This window comes from Vigna radiata, chromosome 3 (assembly GCF_000741045.1).
Source record: "Vigna radiata var. radiata cultivar VC1973A chromosome 3, Vradiata_ver6, whole genome shotgun sequence".
In the NCBI taxonomy this organism is placed as follows: Eukaryota; Viridiplantae; Streptophyta; class Magnoliopsida; order Fabales; family Fabaceae; genus Vigna; species Vigna radiata.
In genome coordinates, this window is record NC_028353.1 from 2,333,443 (window position 1) to 2,359,316 (window position 25,874).

General features: G+C 29.1%; 4 protein-coding genes across 7 annotated transcripts in view; 3 read left to right on the forward strand and 1 right to left on the reverse strand.

Moving 5' to 3' along the window:
• The window catches only part of LOC106756880 (CRIB domain-containing protein RIC7-like), a 1,381-nt gene extending 645 nt beyond the window's left edge, over positions 1-736 (reverse strand). The window contains exons 1-3 of the mRNA XM_014639480.1: positions 673-736; positions 450-553; positions 97-196 (exon numbers count right to left, since the gene is read on the reverse strand). Coding sequence (XP_014494966.1) covers positions 97-196; positions 450-553; positions 673-736 — 268 coding nt within the window. The remainder of the gene's footprint in view (positions 1-96; positions 197-449; positions 554-672) is intronic.
• A 4,981-nt stretch (positions 737-5,717) lies between these two features.
• On the forward strand, positions 5,718-9,228 carry LOC106757457 (glutathione gamma-glutamylcysteinyltransferase 1). Of its 2 annotated transcripts, none has more exons than XM_014640130.2 (8): positions 5,718-5,973; positions 6,049-6,205; positions 6,505-6,743; positions 6,911-7,074; positions 7,281-7,332; positions 8,029-8,256; positions 8,358-8,855; positions 8,973-9,228. In XM_014640130.2, the coding sequence occupies exons 1-8, from the start codon at positions 5,899-5,901 to the stop codon at positions 9,057-9,059; spliced, it is 1,500 nt and encodes a 499-aa protein (XP_014495616.1). In that variant the 5' UTR covers positions 5,718-5,898; the 3' UTR covers positions 9,060-9,228. The 2 variants fall into 2 exon arrangements, with proteins under 2 accessions (XP_014495616.1, XP_022634681.1); XM_022778960.1 differs by having other exon boundaries at positions 5,718-5,968.
• Positions 9,229-9,993: 765 nt separating this feature from the next.
• LOC106757134 (glutathione gamma-glutamylcysteinyltransferase 3) lies at positions 9,994-14,170 on the forward strand. Of its 3 annotated transcripts, none has more exons than XM_014639731.2 (8): positions 9,994-10,273; positions 10,351-10,507; positions 10,593-10,831; positions 11,041-11,204; positions 11,982-12,033; positions 12,390-12,617; positions 12,753-13,271; positions 13,747-14,169. In XM_014639731.2, exons 1-8 carry the CDS (start codon positions 10,196-10,198, stop codon positions 13,801-13,803), a joined length of 1,494 nt encoding a protein of 497 aa, XP_014495217.1. In that variant the 5' UTR covers positions 9,994-10,195; the 3' UTR covers positions 13,804-14,169. The 3 variants fall into 3 exon arrangements, with proteins under 3 accessions (XP_014495217.1, XP_022634837.1, XP_022634836.1); XM_022779115.1 differs by having other exon boundaries at positions 9,995-10,268; XM_022779116.1 differs by lacking the exons at positions 11,041-11,204; positions 11,982-12,033 and having other exon boundaries at positions 13,747-14,170.
• Positions 14,171-21,933: 7,763 nt separating this feature from the next.
• Positions 21,934-25,417, forward strand: LOC106757899 (long-chain-alcohol oxidase FAO2). Its single transcript, XM_014640752.2, has 3 exons — positions 21,934-22,120; positions 22,197-22,469; positions 23,512-25,417. Exons 1-3 carry the CDS (start codon positions 21,953-21,955, stop codon positions 25,240-25,242), a joined length of 2,172 nt encoding a protein of 723 aa, XP_014496238.1. The 5' UTR covers positions 21,934-21,952; the 3' UTR covers positions 25,243-25,417.
• The last annotated feature ends 457 nt before the right edge of the window (positions 25,418-25,874 follow it).

Genomic DNA, 25,874 nt, shown 5'->3' on the forward strand with positions numbered 1-25,874 from the left:
TATATATATATATATATATATATATATATATATATATATATATATATATATATATATATATATATATATATATATATATATATATATATTACGTACCTTCAGAGGCCCTTTGGATTGAACTATTGGATTCTTTAATGTCTCCTTTACGACTGTGAGATGCAGATGAATTCCCTGGGACAGATTTAAACTCGTTCATCTGAAACAAGTGAAGTAATGCTCCAATGGCTTCTTAAATGATGCAACATTTACAAACCTTATTAATTAATGCTTTCGGTTTGATGACCATTATTCTAACACAAATTATGTGTTGTAATATTCTCTCTCTCTCAAGACAAGGTTAACAAAACCACTTTTACAATATCTCATTCGTTCATACAAAGAGTGATTAAGTAGCTAATTGAATGTGTTAATGTTCATAAACAATGTTTTGGAAAAGAAAAGAGAATTACCCAGGAGGGGTTATTGTCAGAGAGACCTTGGCCATCCCATCCGATATGTGCTAGATGCTTTACATCTGTGGGATGACCAATCTGAATGTCTGAATCTTTCTCATCTGCAAAGACCACATTAATTCATCTTTCTTCAACTTGTATTATATTTGAAAATGGAAATGGATAAAACAATTAACGTGTTAAAAGTAATTTGAAATTAAGAGCAATGCCATGCACGTACCGAACATCTGAGAAATGAATCTTAAACCTTTCAGGAGACCCTTCACCTTGTTGTTGTTGGACATGTTGAACAAATCTTATTTATGCCTTCAATTTTCTTCAATAGACTTCACAAAAGCCTGGAAGATATATAATAATACTTTTGATATCAGAAACGCCTGGTTTGAATAAATGCTCATAGCATGAATAAGGATAAGCCTTATATTTTAGCACTTTTTGCTTGATACTCAGAATCTGAAAACATGCATGTAATTGGAAGAGTCTATTAAGAGAAAAGGTATGAATGCAGGAAATGGATTAAAAGAACACCCATTTTTACTTTGGTTGATTCATTGGCGATAGATTACTTGTTGGTTTTCCCTTTATTCAAAACCAGAGGCTGATCGAAATTTCAGGCGTGACAATCACAATATTTTTAAGGAATTCTAGCTTTCAATTTATCATATTTTTAGTCACTCAGATGCTTTTAACTATATTAATCTACTATTAAATTCTTTTAAACTAAGAATACCATACTAATTTATCAGTGAATAAAATCTGCAGCAAATTTTTCCTTCATCACTTGTATATTTTATTTAGCGAATAAAAGTCTGTAGCAAAATTTTATTGAATACCTACAAAAATAATTTTGTGCAAAGTTACTTTTGTAAAAAAACTAATTAATATTTGTCAATTTTACTGCATAATATTATATTTTTTATACAGTGATAAAATCTGTAACAAACTTTTTCTTCTTCAATTATATATTTTATTTATCGAATGATATTATATTTTTAGTCATATCTTCATCTCCTCTCTATTCATAGTCATCTTCTTGTTCACACTTTTAAAATTCCAGGCTTTGTTCACTTGAATGGATTTGGGATGAGTAATTGAGAGGATTTGATAATAATTTTTTTTGTTTATTTGAATAGATTTGAAGGTAATTTTGGAAGTAAATATTTTTAATCTCTTACATAAATTAAATCCTACCCTAATTCTCACAAATTTTACTTCCAAAATCTACTCTCATTTACTTCCAAATTTATTGAAATAAACAAAAAAAAAAAAATTACCTTCAAATCCTCTCAATTTCTCTTTCCAAAATCCACTTAGATGAACTCACTCTCACTCAATCTCTTTTTCGATTTTGTACATTCTTGTTATAAAGTTATTGTTCTCTCACTCTTGTTCTTGATACATTTATTTTTATCCATTCTCATTATTTCGTTTTGGTGTGATTCATTTAATTTAATGTTAGTGTGTGTCTCTTATAATTTATTTAGAAATGTGGTAGCTAAATTTTAAAAATGGACCAAAACAATTTGAAATAAAGCTTCATTATATGAAATGTTAGTGTATATAAGCTTAAAACTTAAGAATAATCACTACATGAAAAGAAAAAGTGTTAGAATATAAGGAAAGGGACACAAGTACACTACTTTTCTAATTAAGGTTTTTTTAGTGGATTTTTTGTGATTATCATCTCATTTTTTATTCTCTATCATTAGACTATGAGAAGAAAATTGAATAATATTGGTTTGTGTACCTTATTGTTTTGTGACATGTTGGACTATCTTATATTCTACATTATAAAATTGTAAATGAGATTCATAGAAACATATGTTAAGAAGTGAAATTTATTCGTAATTTAATCTTACAAATTTAACTTGTAAAGTAAGATTTACATTATTGTAAATTGGTCTTATCTCTAGTTGATTTTTAACACACTCTACTCAAACTAAGGTATATACATATTGTACTTTGAACTAAACCTTAATAGATGATTCGATAGAAAGTAGAACAATAGAGCGAAAACAAACATCAAATAAGTGGCAGATGACTAAGAAACTAGCACAAATAATCCTATTTCAGTCATTTCTTTATGATTATTAATGTTATTCTATAATTAATTGATTTTCTACTGTATTGTTAATCTGTATTTTCTATGTACATTCTAACTATGAAATAATATATATATATATATATATATATATATATATATATATATATATAACCGATGTATAATATTTTCATTCTAAATTATTTTATTGTTCACATGTTTTGTTAGAATAACAAAATTTAAATTTGAATAAAAAGATTCAATTACTATATCAAATATAAAAATAACTTAAATATTAAACAATAGTTAATAATTCAAAAATATCAATATTAATATTTATTTTTAATCTTATAATTAACATTCTTTTGTTATTAAAGTTTATTAAGAACTTTTCAATTTATATTGACAAAAAAATTAATAGAAAGTATTCTTAATAGATGTTGATTGAGATTATTTCTAGTTAATGTTAACCATAATCAATATTATTTTTTACTATATTTATGATTGAGGTTTTTCTTTATCAATTGTCTAAAATTTTTCTCAGTCAATATTGATAAAAAAATTCCAGTTAATATGAGTCGGTTACCATTAAAAAATATAAACTATTGTAAATTATGGACAAAGAGTAATACAAAAAATTTAACTAAAAAATAAATTTTATTAGTATGAATGAATAGACTCTACTCAATTAATCTTAACAAAAAATAGTTATCCAACAAGCCTCAACCAAAACTTGAGAAGAGAAATAAAATATGAATTTAAAAATATAAATAAATTAAATTCCTTAATTTTTTTAATTATTTAAGGGACGAATACAAATCATTATAAAAATCATTTAAAATAATTTATTATTAAATTTATTTAAATATAATATTAGTACTTTTCTAAACCATATATATTTTTTAAATTTAAATCATATTATGTATAATTCCCAATAAATTATAATCAATCACATAAAAAATCTTTAAAAATAAAATATTCTTAACATTTATCCTATTTTAATACAATTAAAATGTGACATAATTTTGAGTTGAATCTCTACCAATAAAAATAGCAACATATGCTTCTCAAATAGAATTTTTTTATTTTTATTTTTTTATCAAAGTTAATAAGTACATATTAGTTTTTTTTTTTCACTTGCCTGTTGATTAATATTTCTGTAATAATAATAGTAATATAGCTCATTCTTTTAGTGTATTTTTCTTTTTCTAATCAATTATCCATTTTAGTGTAGTCAGGAACCCTTTGATTTGTTTTCTTTTTATCACATCCTCTGATTAGAATTCCTTAATTTATTTATTAACGAATTTTAAAAAATAAAATCATTTTCTGTCATAGATAATTTTGAAAATTGACCTTTCATAAGTAGACAATTAGAAAAACAAGTACTATATTTTTGTTGTCTCTGTTGATTGCACTATTCTTAATTAGTTCTTCACTCATTCCAATTACAGTAATCAGAGAAAAATGAATGGATTTTACAAAAGAGATCTTGCTTCTCCTCCTGCAGTTGACTTCTCTTCCGATGATGGCAAGGTACTGTTTGATTCTTTACTGTTTTCTATATATTTAAGTTATGTATTGGTATTGCTTTGTCTTTTTTTTTAGTGTTGATAGGCAAATTATATGTGTATTGATATGGCAAATTTACTTATACAATTTTTTTTTTCTTTTTCATTTATGAAATTTATTTATTATCTTTATCACACTTTTCAAAGTATAAATTATGATTTTTTTTTACGAAATTAGACAAAATTAAAGTATAAAGTTGTGAGGTGAAGTCGTAAATAAAACGATTTTAAAATATGGTAATCGATTATCAAGGACCTGTAACTAATTACTAAGTCATTTTTTATAAAATAAAAATTGAAATTGTATATAAAATATTTTAAATTATATATAATTAATAATTAAAGTTTTTTAATATTATTAAATAAATAAACTTTATGGTTTTAATTATTTTTTTAATTAAATTGAAGTTTTTGGAAAATAATTTTAATTAAATAATTTATAACATTTATTATTGTAATTATGTAATTATAAATTCTAAAAAAATTATATTTCATGATAAATTTATTTTTTTAATATAATAAATTTACTTAAAGAAATATTTATTATAATTTTTTTTTATTATAATTAATTTATTATAACAAAATAAAAATGCATAAATTTTTTTATTTCATTGTAAATAATTAATTATAATAATCTTTTTATAATAAATATTTCTTTAAGTAAATTTACTATATTAAACAAAAATAAATTTATAATGAAATATTTTTTTTTTTAGTTTTTAATTATATAATTACAATAATTAAAATTATAAATCATTTAATTAAAATCATTTTCTAGAAAATTTAATTTAGTTACAAAAATAATTAAAATCATGAAATTTATTTATTTAATAATATTAAAAAAAATTAATTATTAATTAAATATAATTTTAATTATTTTAATACATTTAAAAACATTATTGAAAAAATATAGATGACTTTAATTAATAAAAAAATTAAAAAATATAAAAAAATAGAAATGTAAGGGGTTCACGACTTCAAGGAGAAGTCCTCAACCCCATACAACTTCAATTTTGTTTTTATGAAAAACTAATTAATTACAAGTCCGTAATTGATTATTATGCTGAAAGATCGTTTTTGGGTGTACGATTTTATTTTATACAAGAAGGGCCTAACTTTTTCATTTGAATTAGTCTGAAACTTGTATAACTATTCTATTTTCGTAATTCTTTAAGAATAAAATATAATATTTAACAATACTATAAATGAAAAATAGTAATTTTAGATTTAAAAATATTAAAATTAAATATTTTTTTACAAAATAAAAAACTAAAGCAAAAATATCTAATTTCATCCTATTAAAATGACTACTTTTTATGCAGAAAAATAATATAAAAACATTTTCTTATTTAGTGGTAAAGAAAATAATAAAAAATGTTTGATTTGTCATTGGATCTTACATGTTATATATATATATATATATATATATATATATATATATGATATTGTATAATTTATAATTGTACAATTAATTTATTGTAATTAATTTATTCATTATTTTAATGTGTTTCCATGTTATTCTAAAAATATATATACATACTTTTTTTTTGTAAAAAAACATGTTCCGTTTCTATTTGTAAAAAGGAAAACAGAACTAAAAAAAGTTTATATATACCTTTTGAAATTGAATCTTCTGTTGCATGAGAGATCAGGAGGTGCATAAACTGAATATTCTACGAAGGAATCAAGACAAAAACCTCTGCAACCCAACAAAAACGAAAATGTTTGACGGTTACAATCATCAAAAGAATGACTTGATCAATCCAACATCCAACATAGAAAAATAGATGTAGTGCTTAGGTTTTGATAAGAGTATTTGCTTCTGCTTCTTTCAATGGCGACGGCGGGATTGTACCGACGCCTTCTTCCTTGTCCTCCCGCCGTCGAATTTGCTTCCTCACAAGGCAAGGTAGCGAGAACGAATGAAAATGGTAATGTTTTTAACGGTATCGTGGTTTTACTCAATTTCTTCATTGAATTTCAGGAACTTTTTCTCGAAGCCATTCACAATGGAACCATGGAAGGCTTTTACAAGTTGGTTTCTCACTTTCAAACACAGTCTGAGCCCGCTTTCTGCGGTCTCGCTAGCTTGTCTATGGTTCTCAATGCTCTTGCCATTGATCCTGGAAGGAAGTGGAAAGGTATAGTTTATTACGCGATTAAGCTTTTTGGACAAAATTCTGTAAACACTTTTGGAAAAATAATAATAAACTTTGTTTGAATCTATACAATGTTATATAAGAGTGATTTTACTTATTCATTTTTAGCTTAGGGGGAGGTTTATTTATTACTTGTTACTTTTCTATTCAAGAAACGTTTGTGGAAAAAAATTATGTAAACATATCCTAATTATGACTCAATGTTGGCTTAAATAAATTGTAATGCCTTGATTTGACTGTTCTGATTTATGTTTTTCTGTCTTCTGGGGATTTATCTGCAGGGCCTTGGAGATGGTTTGATGAATCTATGTTGGACTGTTGTGAATCTCTAGAAAAGGTGAAAGTTCAGGGCATCACGTTTGGGAAGCTTGTGTGTTTGGCACAATGTGCTGGAGCCAAAGTTGATTCCTTTCGTGCTAGCCATAGCAGCCTTGATGATTTTCGGAAATATGTCATCAAGTGTTCCATGTCTGATGAGTGTCACGTTATCTCCTCGTACCATAGAGCTGCCCTTAAGCAAGTATGTTCAGTGGTTTAATAGGAAATATGAAACTTTCCAAGTTTGATTGTTATTCTTATCGCCTATGATGCTAATCACTTACTATAAAAAAAATTGGTATAAGGATTTGGTGCATATTCGTAGTTCTACATGGTCAGAGTGTAATCTTGATTTTATCTTCATTACAGACTGGAAATGGTCACTTTTCTCCTATTGGAGGATATCACGCTGGAAAGGACATGGCACTTGTTTTGGATGTTGCGCGATTTAAGTATCCTCCCCATTGGATCCCTCTTAAAATTCTCTGGGAAGGTATGAATTATGTCGACGAGGCTACTGGACGAACTAGAGGGTAAACTTTCTTATCTTATACTATTTTCTATTGACCTTGTAACCTGATTAATCACAGTCCATTTGTTATGATGTTACTGAATGTTGACAATAAGAATTATGTAGCCTGGACTGCAGTGGGCCATTTTGAGCAATAAGAAAACTTGACACTTTTTTCTTTTCGTTACATACGTTAAATGATTTGCTTAACTTTTTTACCTATTTCAGATTCTTGCTTGTATCAAGGCCTCATAGGGAACCTGGATTGCTTTATACTCTGGTATTTATCTTTTTGATAAGTAATGACTCAGGGTTTTACATTTCAGATATAGTAAACAATACTGGTGTGGGCATTATTTTTTTTTGGATAATTTCTTTAATTGTGAAAGCATGTAGGCACATGCATTCCTCCAATGTTAGTGCATTATAATTAGTTTCTGTGATATGGTGAAATTGTCCTCAGGAGCAGGCATGTTGGTTTATTTCTGGTTTGTATGATCTTCTTGTCAGCAACTATGTTTCTTGTAAAGTAAACTACAATTTCCATTTTCAAACGGATAAAATACCTTGTTTGTCATCTTACTCCTATGAATACAGTGTTTTATTTGTTAATACTCAATCAGATACTTTCATGTTGTCATCATAAGGATTATACAATAGTTGAATGAGGGTTAACTGGCTTTGCTTTATTTGTGGTACATTTATACAAAACGGCGGAAAGTTAATTTGCACCATGTAGTTAGGTCATGTTTATTTTAACTCGTCTTACTTGATGCCGTTCATTTTCTTACTTCAGCAATCCTATGAATTCTGGAAATACATACTTAGTGTAGTTTGTGTTTGTGGAGTGTCAGTATTGTGTTTTTTATTGTTTACATCGGTGTGGGTTGGATGTATCTTGTGTGTGTTTGTTGAGTTTTTGAGTTTGTCACTGTTTTAATTGTTTATGTTGTAATGGGTTGTATGAATCTTACAGAGCTGCAAACATGAGAGTTGGATTAATATTGCAAAGTTCCTAATGGACGATGTTCCTCTTCTATTAAAATCAGAGGATATCAAAGACGTTCATCAGGTTGTTTCAGTTATAGTCTCATCACTGCCATCCAAGTCTGAACAATTTATCAAGTGGGTGGCAGAGATCAGGAGGCGAGAGGATGGTGGTCCAAGTTTGAGCACAGAGGAGAAAGCAAGGCTTGCTATCAAGGTTCAATACGTCCAATTTTATCTTGTCCTGATTCTCTCATTCATTGTATATTCTATTTTGGTCCCAACAATCTTCTCAGTAACTTTTTTTTTGTTATGCAGGAAGAGGTATTGAAACAGGTCCAGGAGACCGGCCTTTTCAAATATGTAGCTTCTTTTCTGTCAAATTCTTGCAGCAAGGAATCACCATATGATGCAGATGCGCTACCAGTCATTGCTGCAAGTATTTGTTGTCAAGGAGCAGAAATTTTAGCTGGGAAACCTTGGTCACCGGCAGGGTATAGCTGTCAAGTAACATGTATGAAATGCTTGAAAGCTGAAGATGACAAGCCAATAACAATGGTTTCTGGGACTGTGGTAAATGGTAACACTGAGCAAGGTGTTGATGTGTTGATTCCTTCTTCAAATAGGAAATTATGTAGGAATTGCTCTAGCCCAAGTAATTATATGAGGATGCATCCAGCTAGCACTGACGTGCTAACAGTGCTTCTACTGTCCTTACCATCTACAACATGGACCGGCATCAAAGATGAGCAGCTTTTGACAGAAATACACAGTCTGGTATCGACTGAAAACCTTCCCTCTTTGCTTCAAGAAGAGGTAGTTTATATCTCACTTTCTTTGTAGTTTCTTTTATACATTGCACTTGAGCACTGTTTTCTTCTAATTCTACTCAGTCTTCAACTTCACCTCACTGTTAACAATTCTGCATTTCAGGTTCTGCATTTGAGACGTCAGCTTCACCTTCTCAAGAGACGTCAAGAGGGTAAGGTTGATCAGGATCTTGGTGCCCCTCACTCTTAGCATCTCACATTTTTTAATCATCCATCTCAAGGCCGGACTACTTTTCCATATTCTTCACAGCTAAAATTTAGATCCCATACACACCTATTTTTGACAACTGAAAGTTCTATTTTCTACCCTCAGTTGCTAATTACATTAATTTTTTTTTTTCGTTTATGCTAATTCACTCGTGCTGATAGAATTTACTTTCTGATTTTATAATGTAATAATTTTTTGGTTATTTTTTGTATATTTTTCTAGTTTCTCCTCTCTTGATTTTCCGTAAAAAAAGTATGTAAAAATAAATAGATATGACACTAACTCAAATTAGAAATTACAGATATAGCAGTGCTATATTGACACTGCAAAAAGACAAATTACAACCATTTGATAATGTCAAATAATAATATTTTAATTACAACTATATTATTTTTAATTTATAATTGTAATATATATTATTATATTAGTAAAAAGGAGTGTTTAATGAATTTTTTTTAGGTTGTCAAACAAACTTTTTCCTAAAATATAGACATGACAGAGACTGGTCTTTAGCAAAGAGAGAAACATCTACGAATAAGAGAAAAGTTTGATATAACGAATCAAAAATAGATAATTAAGATAGCGTAAGAATTAAATAGTATGGAGCAACTGAAGAGTGCATATTGTTTGGTTGCATAGTTATTGGTGCTGTTGTGATCCTAATTTCCACCAAGCTCCAATATTTCTTCGACCAATAACTATAATGACCTTAGAACCTAGGAATCGTGGGTTGAACATAGTTTCCATCAGCCATCTCTTTCTTAAATTAATAAATAATACTGTCAATTTTTTATTTAATAATCTCGGTCTTAGGTTTGAAGAAGAATTTCATTGAACCTTAGATGTTTTCTTGGACAAGTTTATGCCTGGCAATTTATAGAGGAATAAAAGAAATAGAAATTTTTTAAGTTAAATACGTTTTTGTTGTTAAATTTAAACTCAAAATTTAATTATCAAACTTTAAAAATAAATAAATACGTTGCGAACAGAGAGAGACGACAGAGAACTGAAGAAGAAGAAGACGAAGAAAGAAAGAGGAAGTGAATATAGTAATTAACGGTAATTTGTTAAGTTGAGAAGAGAAACATTACTGTAGGAGTTGCAGAAGAGAAGGTTTGATGTGCATGGCGAGCCCAGGTTTATACCGCAGAGAGCTACCTTCCCCTGCAATCGAGTTTGCTTCGCCCCTAGGCAAGGTCAACGCTCTTTCGCATCATTCCATTTATCTAATTCTTCCTTCAACACTTTCATCGATTCCTTCTTCTTTGCACAGAAGCTGTTCGGCGAGGCACATGAGCAAGGAACCATGGAAGCCTTCTTCAAGCTAATATCCTACTATCAGACGCAATCAGAGCCTTCATACTGCGGTCTCGCCACACTTTCCGTTGTTCTCAATGCCCTTGCTATTGATCCTGGAAGAAAATGGAAAGGTATATTGATGTAGTGATCTTCTCTTTTATTTATTTATTTATTTATTTTTGTTTTGAATTTATTAAAGGAAAAGTCGCTTAACAGGTCCTTGGAGATGGTTTGACGAGTCCATGCTGGATTGCTGTGAGCCTTTGGCTCAAATTAAACTGGAAGGCATTACGTTCGGGAAAGTTGCGTGTTTGGCTCGATGCAATGGAGCTAAGGTGGAAGCCTTTCGTTCGGATAAAAGCTCGGTTGATGAGTTTCGCAAACGTGTGATTTCGTGCTCTCAGTCTGAGGATTCTCATGTGATTGTATCTTACCACAGGACACCCCTCAATCAGGTGGTGTAAACTTCATTGGTTAACCATTAGTCTTTATGATAGATTATTTGTCTATTCATAACTCATGTTTCGTTAACTTTTGATCGGGCCTACTAGTACTTGGTTAATTCAACATCTAAGGTCCTTTTCTATACAGACACACTTACTGTTGTGGAGAGCTATATGAGTTTATAGAAATGATGGAAATTTGTCATGTTGTTGGGTAACAGACCGGAATAGGTCATTTTTCACCAGTTGGAGGATATCACGCTGAAAGGGATATGGTCCTCGTATTGGATGTTGCTCGTTTCAAGTATCCTCCTCACTGGGTTCCCCTTAACCTTCTCTGGGAGGGAATGAGCACCATTGATCAAGCAACGGGACTTCGAAGGGGGTAACACTATGATCTCTTATACTTCCAATTAGAGCATATTAGGATAACAGCTAGTTGTGTCTTTTGTAAAATTTCACCAAAATTATAGCCCCTTTAATTACTATTATCTCCTTCAACTTTGTTGCACTTCTCCTTTTGCCAAAACCAAACCTTCCTGAATTTTTTGAGAACTGGTTATTTAACAGTGGAAATGTTTTTCTAGTCAATAAATTTTCATCTCTTACGGGGTTCTGTCTTTTTATTCAAGCTTACCAATTTCTCAAAAATGGTAGTTTTCGTGGAATGTACAGTATGCTTCAAGTAATTTAGTTATTATTTATGCCCTGATGCATTTCATTAAGGAAAAGAAATCTGCATTGGAAACTCCAGAGAATAATTTCTATTTTAAATTATCGAAGTTGGTTTGATTAATTTATAAAGGTTCATTTTCGGAGTCTTATTTTGTAGGGTAACAAGTTCCATTCTAATCAATCATGTTATAGAATTTGAGAAGGAAACGGGTGGAAGTCGAAAATATATTTACCTTATCATAGGCATAACATAATTTGATTGTATGTACTAAATTTGTGTATATCTACATATTCTATCCACATATACCTTCTTAGTTTTTATCTGCTGATGTAATCTGAAAATCGTACTATTTGAATGTCTGAGTGCCATTAAAACCTTTCTAGTTGCTATGATTATAGGATGTGATTTTATGAACACGTTTAGCTTCTTAAGCATGTTCAACTAGTCTTCCTTCCTCTATTTTATACTTGGAAATTTGTATTTCAGGTACATGGTTATTTCAAGGCTTAACAGAGCACCCTCTATACTTTATACTGTGGTATTGTGATACTATTAGATTCTTTGTTGAACCACTATATATACAATATCTAAAATCACGAGTTTAGAATAGAGGGAGAGTACTCTGACACACTGTAAAATTGTAACGGTTAGGTCAGCTAGAAATAGCTTCTTCTCTTGAAATCATTTTGAACAATAAAAATGTCTTATAGCCATACATAGATCATGTTAAAATATGAAGCGTGATTGGGAGGTCTGCATCCGTTTTCACTTAATGGTTGAAAATATAGGTAAAAGTCTATGTTAACAAAAACTCGACTTTCGTATGCTCTGGAAACCAGTTTCTATTTGTAGATTACGGCAAATAGTATATAAATACTTAAATATTGTCTGCAGAGTTGTAGACATGAAGGTTGGAGCCGTGTCGCCAAATTTCTAACTGAAGATGTCCCTCAACTTCTAAAGTCAGAGGATCTAAAAGATGTTCAGGAAGTGCTGTCTGTTGTTTTTAAACCGCCACCTAGTGAATTGAGAGGGTTAATAACATGGATTGCTGAAGTTCGCAGACAAGAAGATGGAAATCTCACATTGAGCGACGAGGAAAAAGGAAGGCTTGCTTTAAAGGTTTTGACTCTACTTCCTTTCTGTTTTTTGGGGTGGGCTTAGTTTCACTCTTGAATCTGTCAAATGCATCATTTGCATAATTAGGAACTTCAAATAAATGAAAAATAACAAGATTTGAGAGATTTGAAATTTCAGGCTGACATACTGGAACAGATTCGAACAACTGCAATCTTCAAACACGTGACCAGATGGTTGGATTCTGAACATTCACGTTCTAAAACATATGCAAACCTTGGTGACGAAGATACGCTAGCAATACTTGCCACCGGTGTTTGTTGCCAAGGGGCAGATCTTTTGACTGGTTGTGGTAGGTTAGGTTTGTCAGGTGGAAAAAACTGCTGTCAAATAGAGGTAAAACTTCTGAATGTTGACAGTGACAATCCAGGAACATTAGTTTCAGGAACTGTTACAACTAGTGGTGGTAGTGAAGAAGTTGAAGTGTTGGTCCCTCTGTGTCAAAGGGAGCCAAGCAGGTTATGTCTTTATAATGAAGGTCACTGCATAGAGATGCACCCGTGTGATGCAGATTTCTTAACGGTACTCTTATTGGCCTTGCCCTTGCATACATGGTCGGGTTTTAAAGAAGAAAAGCTGCGAGTGGAAGTTTTGAGCCTTCTAGCAACTGAAGATCTCCCTCCCCTACTTCAGGAAGAGGTAATCTTCAGTTATTGACTATATAAAACTGGATTCCAACTAAGAATTTTATGCCAAACCGTGGCTATTATTTTTCATGGTAAATATTTTAATAGGATTTCATTTTTAATAACTCTCCTTCCTTACCAATTGTTTTATCTAAATTTGTACTAATTGAATATTTTTAATTTCCCAATTAATTTGGTTTTGAGTTAGCAATATTTGCTAGAATTAATTTTCCAACTAACAAATAAGAAAACTTGCCTAAGAAACTTGATATGAAACCAAGTAAATCTTGTTCATGTTCAAATGTATGTATAGCATAGAAATCTCAGGAAAGCATGAATTGATACCATGGGTTCTACATTGTCGAAGAGGCTTCATGAAAACCTAATGAATGGAACTTAGTGGGTTGGGTGAAAATAGTATTATAACTTTTTTAATGTAGTCATTAATCTGATTAGCTTCTGATACTTAGCAATAATTCTTGAAACAGGTTTTGTTATTGCGAGACCAACTTCATTTTCTCATGCAACGTTGTGGTGACGTGTAGAACACACCTGAGAAAAACTATTGTTCTATATTTGTGCAAGATGTCTGAGCTGTACAGCGTAATTCTGTACGGAAGAATAACAAGCAGATTAGCATAAATTGAAAGATGAATCAACTGAATGTGCCAAAAGGTGAACGTTCTCTGATATTTCTCACTTGGGTAATAAATTATAAGTTAGAAAAACTCTATTTCTTTTTATAATATTGATCAATATTGAAAATAAATGGATGGATATAAATATAATCATGCATGGTATATCATTTTTGTTTTTCTCCAAATGGATATTTTCTCTTTTTGAAGCTATTCATTTCCTTCGACCACATGATCATTTTTTCAGCTGTTATATTACGTGTAAGAACTAGTAACATTCGATGGCTATTATCTTTTATTACATTATCGTTGCGTGTGCGCTAAAAGTTGACATTTGGAAACATCCAAAGATTCATGCGAAGTTAATGTTAAATGAATTGAACAATGCTGACAGGTTTTTTTGGCAATTTCTGTTTCAAGAATTGCAACTTATCGTAAATGAATTGTCCTTTTGCTTTTTTTGTTTGTATAATTATTCATTGATACTCTAAATGGTTCTTCATAATATCACGAGTTGGTCAAAACTGTGGAGTAAAAGACCACGGAATGGGGTTTTAATGAACCCATATATATGTTTTTAGTCTATGTTTGCATACATAGGAAAAGATGTTGTATGATGTTGGCTTTCTTATAAATTTAAATTTAAATGTACTTAACCCTTATGAATAGTTAATGTATTAGTTATTGGAGTTTAAATAGTTAATAAGTTAGTCCTTTATAGTTATTTTTATTTGTTTTGAATATAACAATTTGAAAATTATAAATTAGTAATTTGTATTGTTGATTGTATGAATAAAACAAAAAACAAAGAAAAGATTAATTAAATTTTTCATATTAGAAAATTGTTGTCGACAGAAGTTTAAATAAGATTGAATGGCATAATCTCATTTTGTGTGGAAGGTTATTGAGTCACTAATGAAATGAAATTTGAGTTATTGCTGAAAATTTTCATATTTTATTGATGTCTCAACCAGAATCGAAAATACTAGATAATTCAAAAGGATAGGTTATATTGGGTTGAGTGAAGTGAATTTTGATGAAAATTTACTTTATAAGATCTTTAATAATTTTTGTTTTTACTAATTTTATAAGTATGGAATAAATTTAATTAAATTACATTAATATCTTACTATTATGTCATATCATAATGATATAAGAACTTGATTTCACTTTGACTCTAATCTAATTTTATTTTGCTTCGCATATCATCAAATATCTAAACTGCACACTTTGAAAACTATTTGGTATTGCTTTCATTCATATAGCCCAGAAAGCTTGGCGGTTCTTCTGTACCAATTTTTGCATCAGAGCAAGAGGATCTTTTTCTTGCTGCACTTGATTATTTGAATTTCTTAACATAGTATATATTTCCTGTCCTAGTGTGTTCCCATTTTTGTATCAGCAAACCTTTTAGGTATATGTGACTTTAACCATAGAATCCACACGAACGCAGGTGTTTCTGAAGATATAAAGCTTATAGTTCTACTAAGTAAAAAGTATCTGCTTAAGTTTTAAAAAATTAACAGCATACTTTTATATATATATATATATATATATATATATATATATATATATATATATATATATATATATATATATATATTAAAAACAGGAAAAAAAAATAAACAACGTATAATAAAAAAAATTCATAAATTTATTACTCATAAATTCATTATTTTAAATTTTTAAATTGAGATGCTTTTATTCAAATCTAGATAAATTTTTTGTACAACAAAATTAAATGATTATCTTATATGATCTTGCATAATTTTCCTATGTTTTTACGTAATTTTTTTATATAAACAATCGATCAAATTTATTAAAATCTCTTACAAAGTCTATATTTGTCTAGTTAAAATGTCTATCTATAAATTAAAAATACTTAGATTTACGAATTTGTTTCTTGTATTAAAAAATGTTATGAGATTAGTCTTGACCTACATTACTTTTGTAGGTATTTTGATTCTATAGATTTTATCAACCGGAGCCTTTTTTATTCTAGAAGTTTTAAACCATTTGAAGATGTTAAATTGACATGTCTAATGACAACATTGACATTCTACTTTATATATTTATAAAAATAAATATATTTTATTTTAAAAATATAAATAGAATTAATATAATATTAAATTTTAACTTATTATATTAAGATAGCATATAAAGAATTAAACTCTTATTATTACATTAATATATAATAATATATACTATTACATAGAGATTATTATTATTATTATTTTGTGTTTATATTTTCTTTTTCTAATTTTAACTTCTAGTACTAATTTTTTTAAAATATTTTTTAATTTAAATAATTACTTATAATAAAATTTTATTTAATAATAAAATTACTTATAAATAAAATATTCTTTGTTTTAAAAAAAGCTCATATGTATAGCCTGTTTTCACTAATAATTAATAAAAAAAATACTTTATAATTCCTATTTTGATATACATATTTTCTCATTACTTTAAGTTGCAACTTGTGATAACTAAGCATGTTTTAAAGTTAGAAATTATTAAAAAAAAGTCAATTAAAGTTATATAATTTCTTTGATGGTACATTTCTTTTCTAAATCCAACAATCATGTAAATTTTTTAGTGTCAATTTTTAGTGTCATTAAGCGTAGAAAAAATGTGAATGTGAATGACATTTTTGAGTGTTATTTCTCACTATAGATATGGACCATTTTAATTTTAGGGTATTGTGTGCCAGAAAATGTCGTTAAGTATGCATTTTTGCAAGAAGAATGTTATTGAACACCAAGGTTGTCATTGAGTGTCATCTTTAGCGAAAGGTTTGACGCTAAGCGCCAAAACTTTCATTTAGCGACACCTTTTGCAAAAGATTTGGCATTGAGTGCAACCACTGAGTGATGAGTGCAACCTCTGAGTGGCAGTGTGTGTGTGTATGTGTGTGTTGAAATTTTCTCATGTTTTGACATGTTTGAGATATATTTATCATGGTTTTTGTATATGTTTAAGAGTATTATGACATTTTACAGAGTAATAACATTATTGTGAATATGTATGGTAAATGTTGTGGAAGAAATTTCAAGGAGAAGTTTCTAACGATGAGTCCAGTAATGTATATATTGACATATGGATTCCACATTGGGAGTTATCTTGTCGCTCTAATAATCATCCAGTCTCAAGTAAAGAAGGATGAGGCATGTGGTGAGAGAAATAGAAGATCCTATATAACTTTACCTTGACCAAAGATGTTAATGGACTAACCCAGTGTGTAGTATGATGAAACCCATATGCAATGACTCTGCAAAGCAGTAGAGATCACTACAAGTGTATAAGTCGTCAGAGTCTGATATCAATATATGTATTCAGATGATCGAGTCTAGTATGAAAATTTATATGTGTTATGATTGTTGATATGAATGATTTACATATGTTAATATTTATATACCTTATGTATGATTTCTCTTTTCTTACATTAGTTTAGGTTTTCTTTTGTATTTGTTCTCTTTACTTGTAATGATTACTTTAATAATTCGAGAAATGAGAAAGTAACAATTGATTAGTACTGGATGAGAGTGGTGCATTAGTGTAGTGTTAAGATAATCTAGTAATTCTCTTTTGAAAAACCTTATTATACTTTTCAATCAGTATAATACTATGTTTTAGCTCTATAAAACCGTTATATATAACATATAATTTTGGATATTATAGTTATATTTGAAATAACGGTAATATCATTATTATGTATATATATGTGTGACTTATATTTTCTTAAACATTGGATGTGTAATGTTTTTTTCTAGTAATTGTACATAGATTATTATTTTAAATTCATAATATAAATAATTTAAAAAATTTAAAATTAATAAATTAAAGGCTAAATATTTATTTAATATAATAAAAAATATAAAGAACATACATTTTAATTTTATTAATTTTAATCTTCAATAAAATTTCATCAATAATTAAGATAATTAAAGAAGTACATAATTGTCACATTATTTATTATACAAAAATTAATATAAAAAATTAATATTGAACAAATTATAATAATTTTAAAATATGAAAAATCAAACTTTTTTTATTTACACTAAATATTGCAAAAACAAAATACACAAAAGGAATTATTAAAATGTAATTTATTTTTGTATTATATTAAACATAAAATATATTAATACTTAATATCATGATTGAACTATTTATCATAAATTAAAAATTAATTTTAAGTTAACGATGAATTGAAATATTTAACAATAGAAAAGGTTTATATAACATAAAATATGTAGACCCACAAAAAATAATTTGTAACACCCAACTTCCTTACAAAACACCGACAAACTCTCATTTTCATTTGGCTTATGAAGTGACTCAAACACACCCACACATGAATCTGTCTTATTCTTCAACTGTGACTTCAACCTAACTCTTCATTTCTCATAACCAACCATCCACAACCCACAACATCTATCCATAGCGAACAAAATTATCATTATTTTTTTTTTAATTTTGCATGTTATTTGTTGCTGAAATTATGTTTTTTTTATCAACAAATTTTTAGCAATATTTTTTTAGTTTTATAAATTTGTATACTTATTTATAATAAATTATTTTTATTAAAAAATTATAACGTTTTATAAATTAATGTAAATATAAATTCAAAAAATATATTTAATTTAATATTTATAAAAGTTAATGTAAAGTTAATATATTTATTTGGAAAATCACGTTGTTTGTTTGGTTTTGAAATGAGACGTTAGAAAAGGTATCACATGGTAGTTGTTATGGTGGAAAGGTTAATTGAAAGAAGTCCAAAATTCCCACTAAAGACATTAATATAAGTTGTCCTATATACTAACGGTTTTTTTATCTGTGTTTGATAATGTTTTTAATTTAAATAATTAATATATTATTTAAAAAAAAGACAGAATAAATATTAAGGTAAATAATTGGTTTCAGTAGTAATTATTTACATATTTCTTTTCCTTAATAAAAAAAATTACAATACACTAGTAAAAGATGAACTTTTTAACGCATATGGTGAGTTCTAATTTTCAAGAAATCGAAGCATAATACGATATAGTGACACTTTTATAAATTGTGGGAAATTGTAGATTTTAATTAATAAAATATATAGTTTAAAAAAGTTTACCGTTTCGGTTATTTACAGAACAGAGATCATTAGACCCTTTTAAGTCACAATTCTATATGAAACAAGATAATAGACATTACTACAAAATAACATTCTTTTGAAAATTACAACTTTAAATTTTAAATATTTAATTTTTTTAGGTTTTAGACCTCGATTGATTTGGAACCGATACCATAGTTTTTTAGGTTTTAAAAAACTGAGACCAAAATATTAAACAAAATTTCAAAATTATCATTATAATTTTTATTTTACTTTTTTAGAAGGCTTTAGGCAGCCATTGTCTTTAAAATCAATGTGGTTAGTATTATATTAAAATTAATCACATGGTTACAATAGAAAACAAAATATAAATGTTTTGCATATTAATATTATTTTTTGTTTTAACAATTAATGAAAACAAAACACAAACACATATTTATTTACGTTAATTAAAAAAGTTAAAACAAATCTCGAAGAATTAAATTTTTTATCTTTTATTATACTAAAAAGGAAATATATTACTTTTCGTACTAAATCAATAATATTATTATGAATAATAAAGCAAGTTAGATTTATAGGTTAAACTATCATTAAATATTATATTTTTAGTGCGTGTTTTAATTGATTTGTGGCTATCTCACCCACCTAGAGGATCAAAGGTGGGTGCGGATTAGCCTATCAATCTTTTTTTTTTAAATAAAAAGAAAATTAAAAATGAAAATGAAAATAATTTAGATTTTTTATATTATACTTTTTAAAAGATATAAATTTAGAATATTGTGATGATTTAAATTATTAATTATATATAAATTAAGTTTTAACTACTAATTATAATAACATATAAAGATAATAATCTTTTAAACCGATTAGAAAATGTTAGATTGCCTCTAATCTGAATTAAAGCTTTTAGATTATGAGTTTTTACTCGTATAACTACATTCTTTATCTTTCTCTACTTGAGATTGAATGGATAATTAGAGTGTCAGGATAATTTTCAATGTTTGGACTTCCACATCAATGCTTACACTACTAAAATGTCACGATATAATCTTTCCACGATATTCATGGAATTATGTCAAAGACATATACCATGCACATAACCAATAAGAGACTCATCATCATCATAATATCATACATGAGTAAACATCCTACATACTCACAATCATGTTATCAATCCATGAAACATCACAATCCATAATAATCATGCATAGAAACCATGGTAAATCACTTCAAACAATTTAAAAGAAATAGAAAATCACAGTGGTACTTAGACTAACGTTCAACGTAAAAGCTCTTGCAAAAGAGAGCGCTTAATGCAAAGCTCTCGCAAATCGTCTCACTCGGTGAGACCAATCTATCACTAGCAAAAAAGGATTAAATTGGTTACAGACTAACTCGTCGCTTAGTGATCTGGAGCACAACTGCTTCCAGACTTGCATAGCGAAGCTAAAGTCAACACCACACTAGCACTGCTTAGAATCATATCAGAAACCAACAACTTAAACACTATGATTTTGGGAGTGAGAGACCTATTTAGATGATTGAATTGATATTCTTGACTCAGTGCATGGTTCAAACATAGGTTTCAATATCAGAATGAATATCAATTTTCTTAAATGGTTAGATTCTTAAGCCCTCAACTCAACACCAATTCAACCAAACACAAGCAACATTCAACAATCAAACACAATAGAATTTCTACATGCCAAACTACCAATTTTAGCAAATAACATAGTTTTCACAATTTAAACATACTAACTCAAATCATCAAATTACTAAAACCTTAAAAACAAGATATTTAGCTTCCCTTACCTTTTAGAGGATAAAACTGTTGTAAGGATTCTAGAACAACTCTGACAACTCAAGGAATTATCTACTCTTACAAGCTATAGATTAGAACCATTGATCAACAAAGAGTCTTATAGAAGACTCAAATGACACATGTAAACTAGAACAACTCACGTGCATCGAAGAACACTTAAACAAAAAAAATAACATAAACTAACTTACTATTTTGCAGAAATTAAAGTAGAAAAGTGATTTTCAAAAAAATTATATATTTTTAAATAATAAAACTCATTCATAACAAAATTATTTATATTAAAAAATTTAATATTAAAATAATAGAGTCTCACCATTTGTAAATTATTATCACTTCTAAAATTATTTTTGAAGTCTTTACATTTTACACACGTAATACAATTATGTTACATTTTAGAAATAATATTTTATAAATACTTTATAATTTAATATAAAAAACACAATTTTTTATAATTATTTGGAAATAAAAAACGTATTTAAATTTCTATTTAATTAAAGATATTAATTAATGAATATAATTTTTTTAAAATATTTATATAACTAAAAATGTTTCTCTCTCTCTATACATATATAGAAGAAGTTAGTTTTTATCATTTCTGATTATAATATTATATAAAAATTCATTATAATAGATATAATATTTTAAGGAGATATTCTTTTACCGAAAATGAATTTAGTTGAGAAAAAAATTAAAACAACTGAATGTTATAAATAACTCCTATGGGTGATGTAGCTCGATACCATCTCACTTTAAATTGAATTCCATTCATTAACGCATTCTCCCATATGTCGCCTCCATGCAATCCATCACCCATCAAACACACTCTACTTTTCTGTCTTCTCCTGCAAGTCAAGTTCACATTTTCCGTTAATATTTTTATATTTTAAACTTTTCAAATATATAAATATTAATATATACAATATATTTTAAAACATATAACATTAATATCACAACATATATTTTAAAGGAAAATAAAAATTCAAATTATGGAAATTGGGCCAAAGGCCCAACTTCCTTTGTTTTCCCTTCTTCTACTCTTCTAGTGTCTATCTATAAAAATAAAAAATAAAAAATAAAAAACACATTTTGTAACAACTTGTGCAACATAAATATTACAAAATAAGAGAAAGAAAAGAGAGAGAATGGAAGGGAGTGTGAATTGTCACCCATTGCTGAGAGGAGGTAGAAGAGAGAAAGGTTACAGCCATGGATTATCCTCTTCTCAGATGCATGTCATGTCTTCTATATGTCACGCCCTCTTTCCTTCTTTGCCATTCCAGGGAACTTCTCATCTCCCTTTTCCTCATGAGGTAATTTTTACTTCTTTAACGTAATCGATGCATAATTCACTTTATCACTTCTTTCTGCTTAATCGATGAAAATCAGGCTGCAGAGCTTTTGCGCAAGAGGGTTGTGCCAGAAGCATTCTCCCTCGTGAGTTGGGTTCTCTGGATACTGTCCTTCAGATTGGGGACACTCTTTATCTGTGGAAGACTTTGCTTCAACTGGAAGTGGCCTTTCATCCACAACTTCTCTGAGATCACCTTGGATAAGAGAGAAGAGATTCTCAGGAACTGGTCCAGGGAGAAGCGTTGGGTGCCCCTGCGGATAGTCTTTTTGCTCATCAAACTTGCTTTCTTCTACACTTTCTTCTCAAGGGTAAGTTTTAAGATTGAAATTTTCAATTGCAGATCACGATTTCTTGCATCAAGTTGTCATTCGTTTTTAATTATCATAAATTGGTTAAAAAAGGATTTCCTAGTTACTTGAAAAACCATCTCTATACACTTCACAAACAGACACACATTTTCAAAAGTTTGACTCATGGCTTTAATGTATGAGATAATGATGTTAAGTTTGACAAATCACTTCAATAGATGAGTTATTTGCAAAACTTACCACTAAAATATCGATATTTCATTAACCAACACGTTTCTCGGTAAATATTCCACAATTTCTTTTATTCTTTGTTTTCAAAACATTTTAAGTGAATTATCTATTTTGTCCTTTTCAATTTTTTACTTCATTATACATTTGTTATATATTTTTTTTATCTCTCTAGATTATGATAAGTAATTTTTCTCCCATCATATTAATTAAATTAAGGGTATATTTTAAAAAAGGTTATATTATCTTGAAATTTTAAAAAAATTGCAGATAAAAAAATCGCCAATTAAAAAGCACGGATGGAATATTAGATGATATGATTATTAATGAATACTTGTCCCATTTCAGAATTTCAGAATAATAGTGTTTTTAGCTTTTCATTTGTATTGTAAAATAGTTTTTTTTTTTTTTAACTATATTTTCCAGCAATACATTTGTATATAATTGAGAATAATCAATACAGAATCATTTATATTGAATGTAAACAATAAAAAAACAGTTTAGAAAAGGTTGAAAATAATTTTAGATAAATTTCCTAACTAATTAAATATTTCTTCATGAGTGTGTCACAATCTTTAAAGGCTGTTGTTTTAAAATGGACCGAGGATCACTTGGACAGCAACTAGATTAGTGTAGTGGTAATTAATATTTTCATTAATCCAATGGTGAATCTGATTTTAAATTCTCGTTTAGCATGTCATGATGTGAAACATATATATTGAATTTCTCATGTATCTATCTCCCTTTCAAATTATTTACTTGTTTAATGTTTATATATTTTTGGCCTTTTTATATGTTTCCCCAAACAATGCAGGCTGATGAAAATGGACATAATCCCGCATGGGAAGCAATTGGATACGAGGTGGACACGAAGGAAAAGTTGGTACAGAAGGAGAGGCCTCTGCAAAGGGGATTAATAGAGACTATGTATGAAACTGATTCTACTTTGATGCAATCCCTCACTGAAAAAGGCCTTGAAGTTACTGAAGATAAACTGCAGAACCTATACAAGGTCAAATGTGATGTTGTCATTGTAGGATCTGGTTGTGGTGGTGGAGTTGCAGCTGCAGTTCTTGCAAACTCTGGTCAGAAAGTAATCGTCCTAGAGAAAGGAGAGTATTTTGTTTCCCATGATTATTCTTCCCTGGAAGGACCATCCATGAACGAGCTATACGAATCAGGTGGCATTCTGCCAAGTCTTGATGGGAAGATGATGATCCTAGCTGGCTCAACTGTGGGTGGAGGCTCTGCTGTAAACTGGTCTGCATGCATCAGAACACCCGATTCTGTTCTGAGGGAATGGTCGAAAAAAAATAAAATTCCACTTTTTGCAAGCTCTGATTATCAATCTGCCATGGACACGGTATGCAGAAGGATTGGTGTGACAGAGAAGTGCAAGAAACATGGGTTTCAGAATCAAATTCTCATACAAGGATGTGAGAAAATGGGCTTGAAAGTAGAGTCAGTGGCTACAAATTCCTCAGAAGATCATTATTGTGGTTCATGCTGTTATGGTTGTAGAAGAGGAGATAAGAAGGGCACTGAGTCTACTTGGTTGGTTGACGCTGTAGGAAATGGTGCAGTGATCCTCTCAGGATGTAAAGCTGAAAGATTCATACTTGAAGATGGGAATGGTGGAATGAAGAAAATGAAATGTTCAGGAGTTATTGCAGCAGCAACATGGAGGAGTAAGGTAACAAAGAAACTCCTAATCGAATCCAAGGTAACTATTTCAGCATGTGGCAGTCTGTCCACTCCTCCTCTAATGATTTCCAGTGGACTGAAAAATCCAAACATTGGAAGGAATCTCCATCTCCACCCAGTTCTATTTGCATGGGGATACTTCCCAGAAGACATGACAAACTTCAGTGGCAATAACTACGAGGGTGGGATCATAACTTCGATCCACAAGGTATTTGCAGAAGATTCCACCCCAAGATTCATCATAGAAACACCTGCGGTAGGACCAGGATCATTTTCAGCATTGGCTCCCTGGCTTTCAGGGCATGACATGAAAGACAGGATGGAAAAGTATGGAAGAACTGCTAACATTTTTGCCTTGATTAGAGACCGTGGTTCAGGAGAAGTGAAGGCTGAAGGGAGAATAACTTACAGACTTGAGCAAGAGGACAAAGAAAACCTTAGAATTGGACTAAGGAAGGCCTTGAGGATTTTGGTTGCAGCAGGTGCTATGGAAGTTGGCACATTCAGGAGTGATGGGCAAAGACTGAAATGTAAGGGGATGAAGGAGGAAGATTTAGAGGAGTTTCTTGACACTGTGACAATAGTTGGGGGTCCAAGGTCCAGGAATGAACTCTGGACAGTGTTTACATCTGCACATCAGATGACAAGTTGTAGAATGGGTGCTACTGAAGAAGAAGGTGCAGTTGATGAAAATGGTGAGAGTTGGGAAGCAAAAGGCTTGTATGTGTGTGATGGAAGTGTTTTGCCCACTGCAGTTGGTGTCAATCCCATGGTAACCATTCAGTCAACAGCATACTGCATTGCCAACAAAATTGCAGAATCTCTTACCATAATTGCTTAATTTTGTTATTTCATTGCATCTTTTTAGTCAAACTGTATTATTCCCACGCAAGTTTTTAGTTAAGTTGTATTATTTCAATGCATAATTTATTACACCCGCATTCTTACTTACAGTGTCAACGCATGCTATGGAGGACTTCATTATCAAATTTATATACTATCACTGTTTAAGGTTATTACATTTTCTTGATTTTACTATTTCGTATTTTTATTTTTCCACCAGAATAAATTACTTAAATATGAAGAGAGGAATAAGTGCATAAATAATAAAAAATAATTAATGTTATCTTAAATTTTGAAAATTGATAAAAAAGAAATAGCTAAGATTCTTTCTATTTTTATTAGAATGGACAATGATACTTTGACAACTTTTTTTTTAACAACTTTTTGACAACAAGACACGTGTCATTATTTTATTGGTATGTTTGCATTTATCTTTAAAAACATATTTGAAATGGACCAATCATAGACTGCTATGTATGTGAAAAATTGTTAAAAAAGAGTTTTAAAGAGACTTTTTCCTACTTTTATTAGAATTTATATTTAGATTTCTAACAGAGATATAAAAAACTTAATTTATTTCTTTTACATCGACTTTTTTTTTTCTCTCCTTTGTCTTCATCCTATGCACCA

What these genes read in the sequence shown, in the direction of transcription:
- LOC106757457 (XM_014640130.2), top strand. Translation starts at nt 5,899, where the DNA reads ATGGCGACGGCGGGATTGTACCGACGCCTTCTTCCTTGTCCTCCCGCC. An exon ending in TCCTGGAAGGAAGTGGAAAG is followed by an intron (nt 6,206 to 6,504) that starts GTATAGTTTATT and finishes ATTTATCTGCAG; the next exon opens with GGCCTTGGAGATGGTTTGAT. An exon ending in ATAGAGCTGCCCTTAAGCAA is followed by an intron (nt 6,744 to 6,910) that starts GTATGTTCAGTG and finishes TCTTCATTACAG; the next exon opens with ACTGGAAATGGTCACTTTTC.
- LOC106757134 (XM_014639731.2), top strand. Translation starts at nt 10,196, where the DNA reads ATGTGCATGGCGAGCCCAGGTTTATACCGCAGAGAGCTACCTTCCCCT. An exon ending in TTGCTTCGCCCCTAGGCAAG is followed by an intron (nt 10,274 to 10,350) that starts GTCAACGCTCTT and finishes TTCTTTGCACAG; the next exon opens with AAGCTGTTCGGCGAGGCACA. An exon ending in GCAACGGGACTTCGAAGGGG is followed by an intron (nt 11,205 to 11,981) that starts GTAACACTATGA and finishes TTTGTATTTCAG; the next exon opens with GTACATGGTTATTTCAAGGC.
- LOC106757899 (XM_014640752.2), top strand. Translation starts at nt 21,953, where the DNA reads ATGGAAGGGAGTGTGAATTGTCACCCATTGCTGAGAGGAGGTAGAAGA. An exon ending in ATCTCCCTTTTCCTCATGAG is followed by an intron (nt 22,121 to 22,196) that starts GTAATTTTTACT and finishes GATGAAAATCAG; the next exon opens with GCTGCAGAGCTTTTGCGCAA. An exon ending in TCTACACTTTCTTCTCAAGG is followed by an intron (nt 22,470 to 23,511) that starts GTAAGTTTTAAG and finishes CAAACAATGCAG; the next exon opens with GCTGATGAAAATGGACATAA.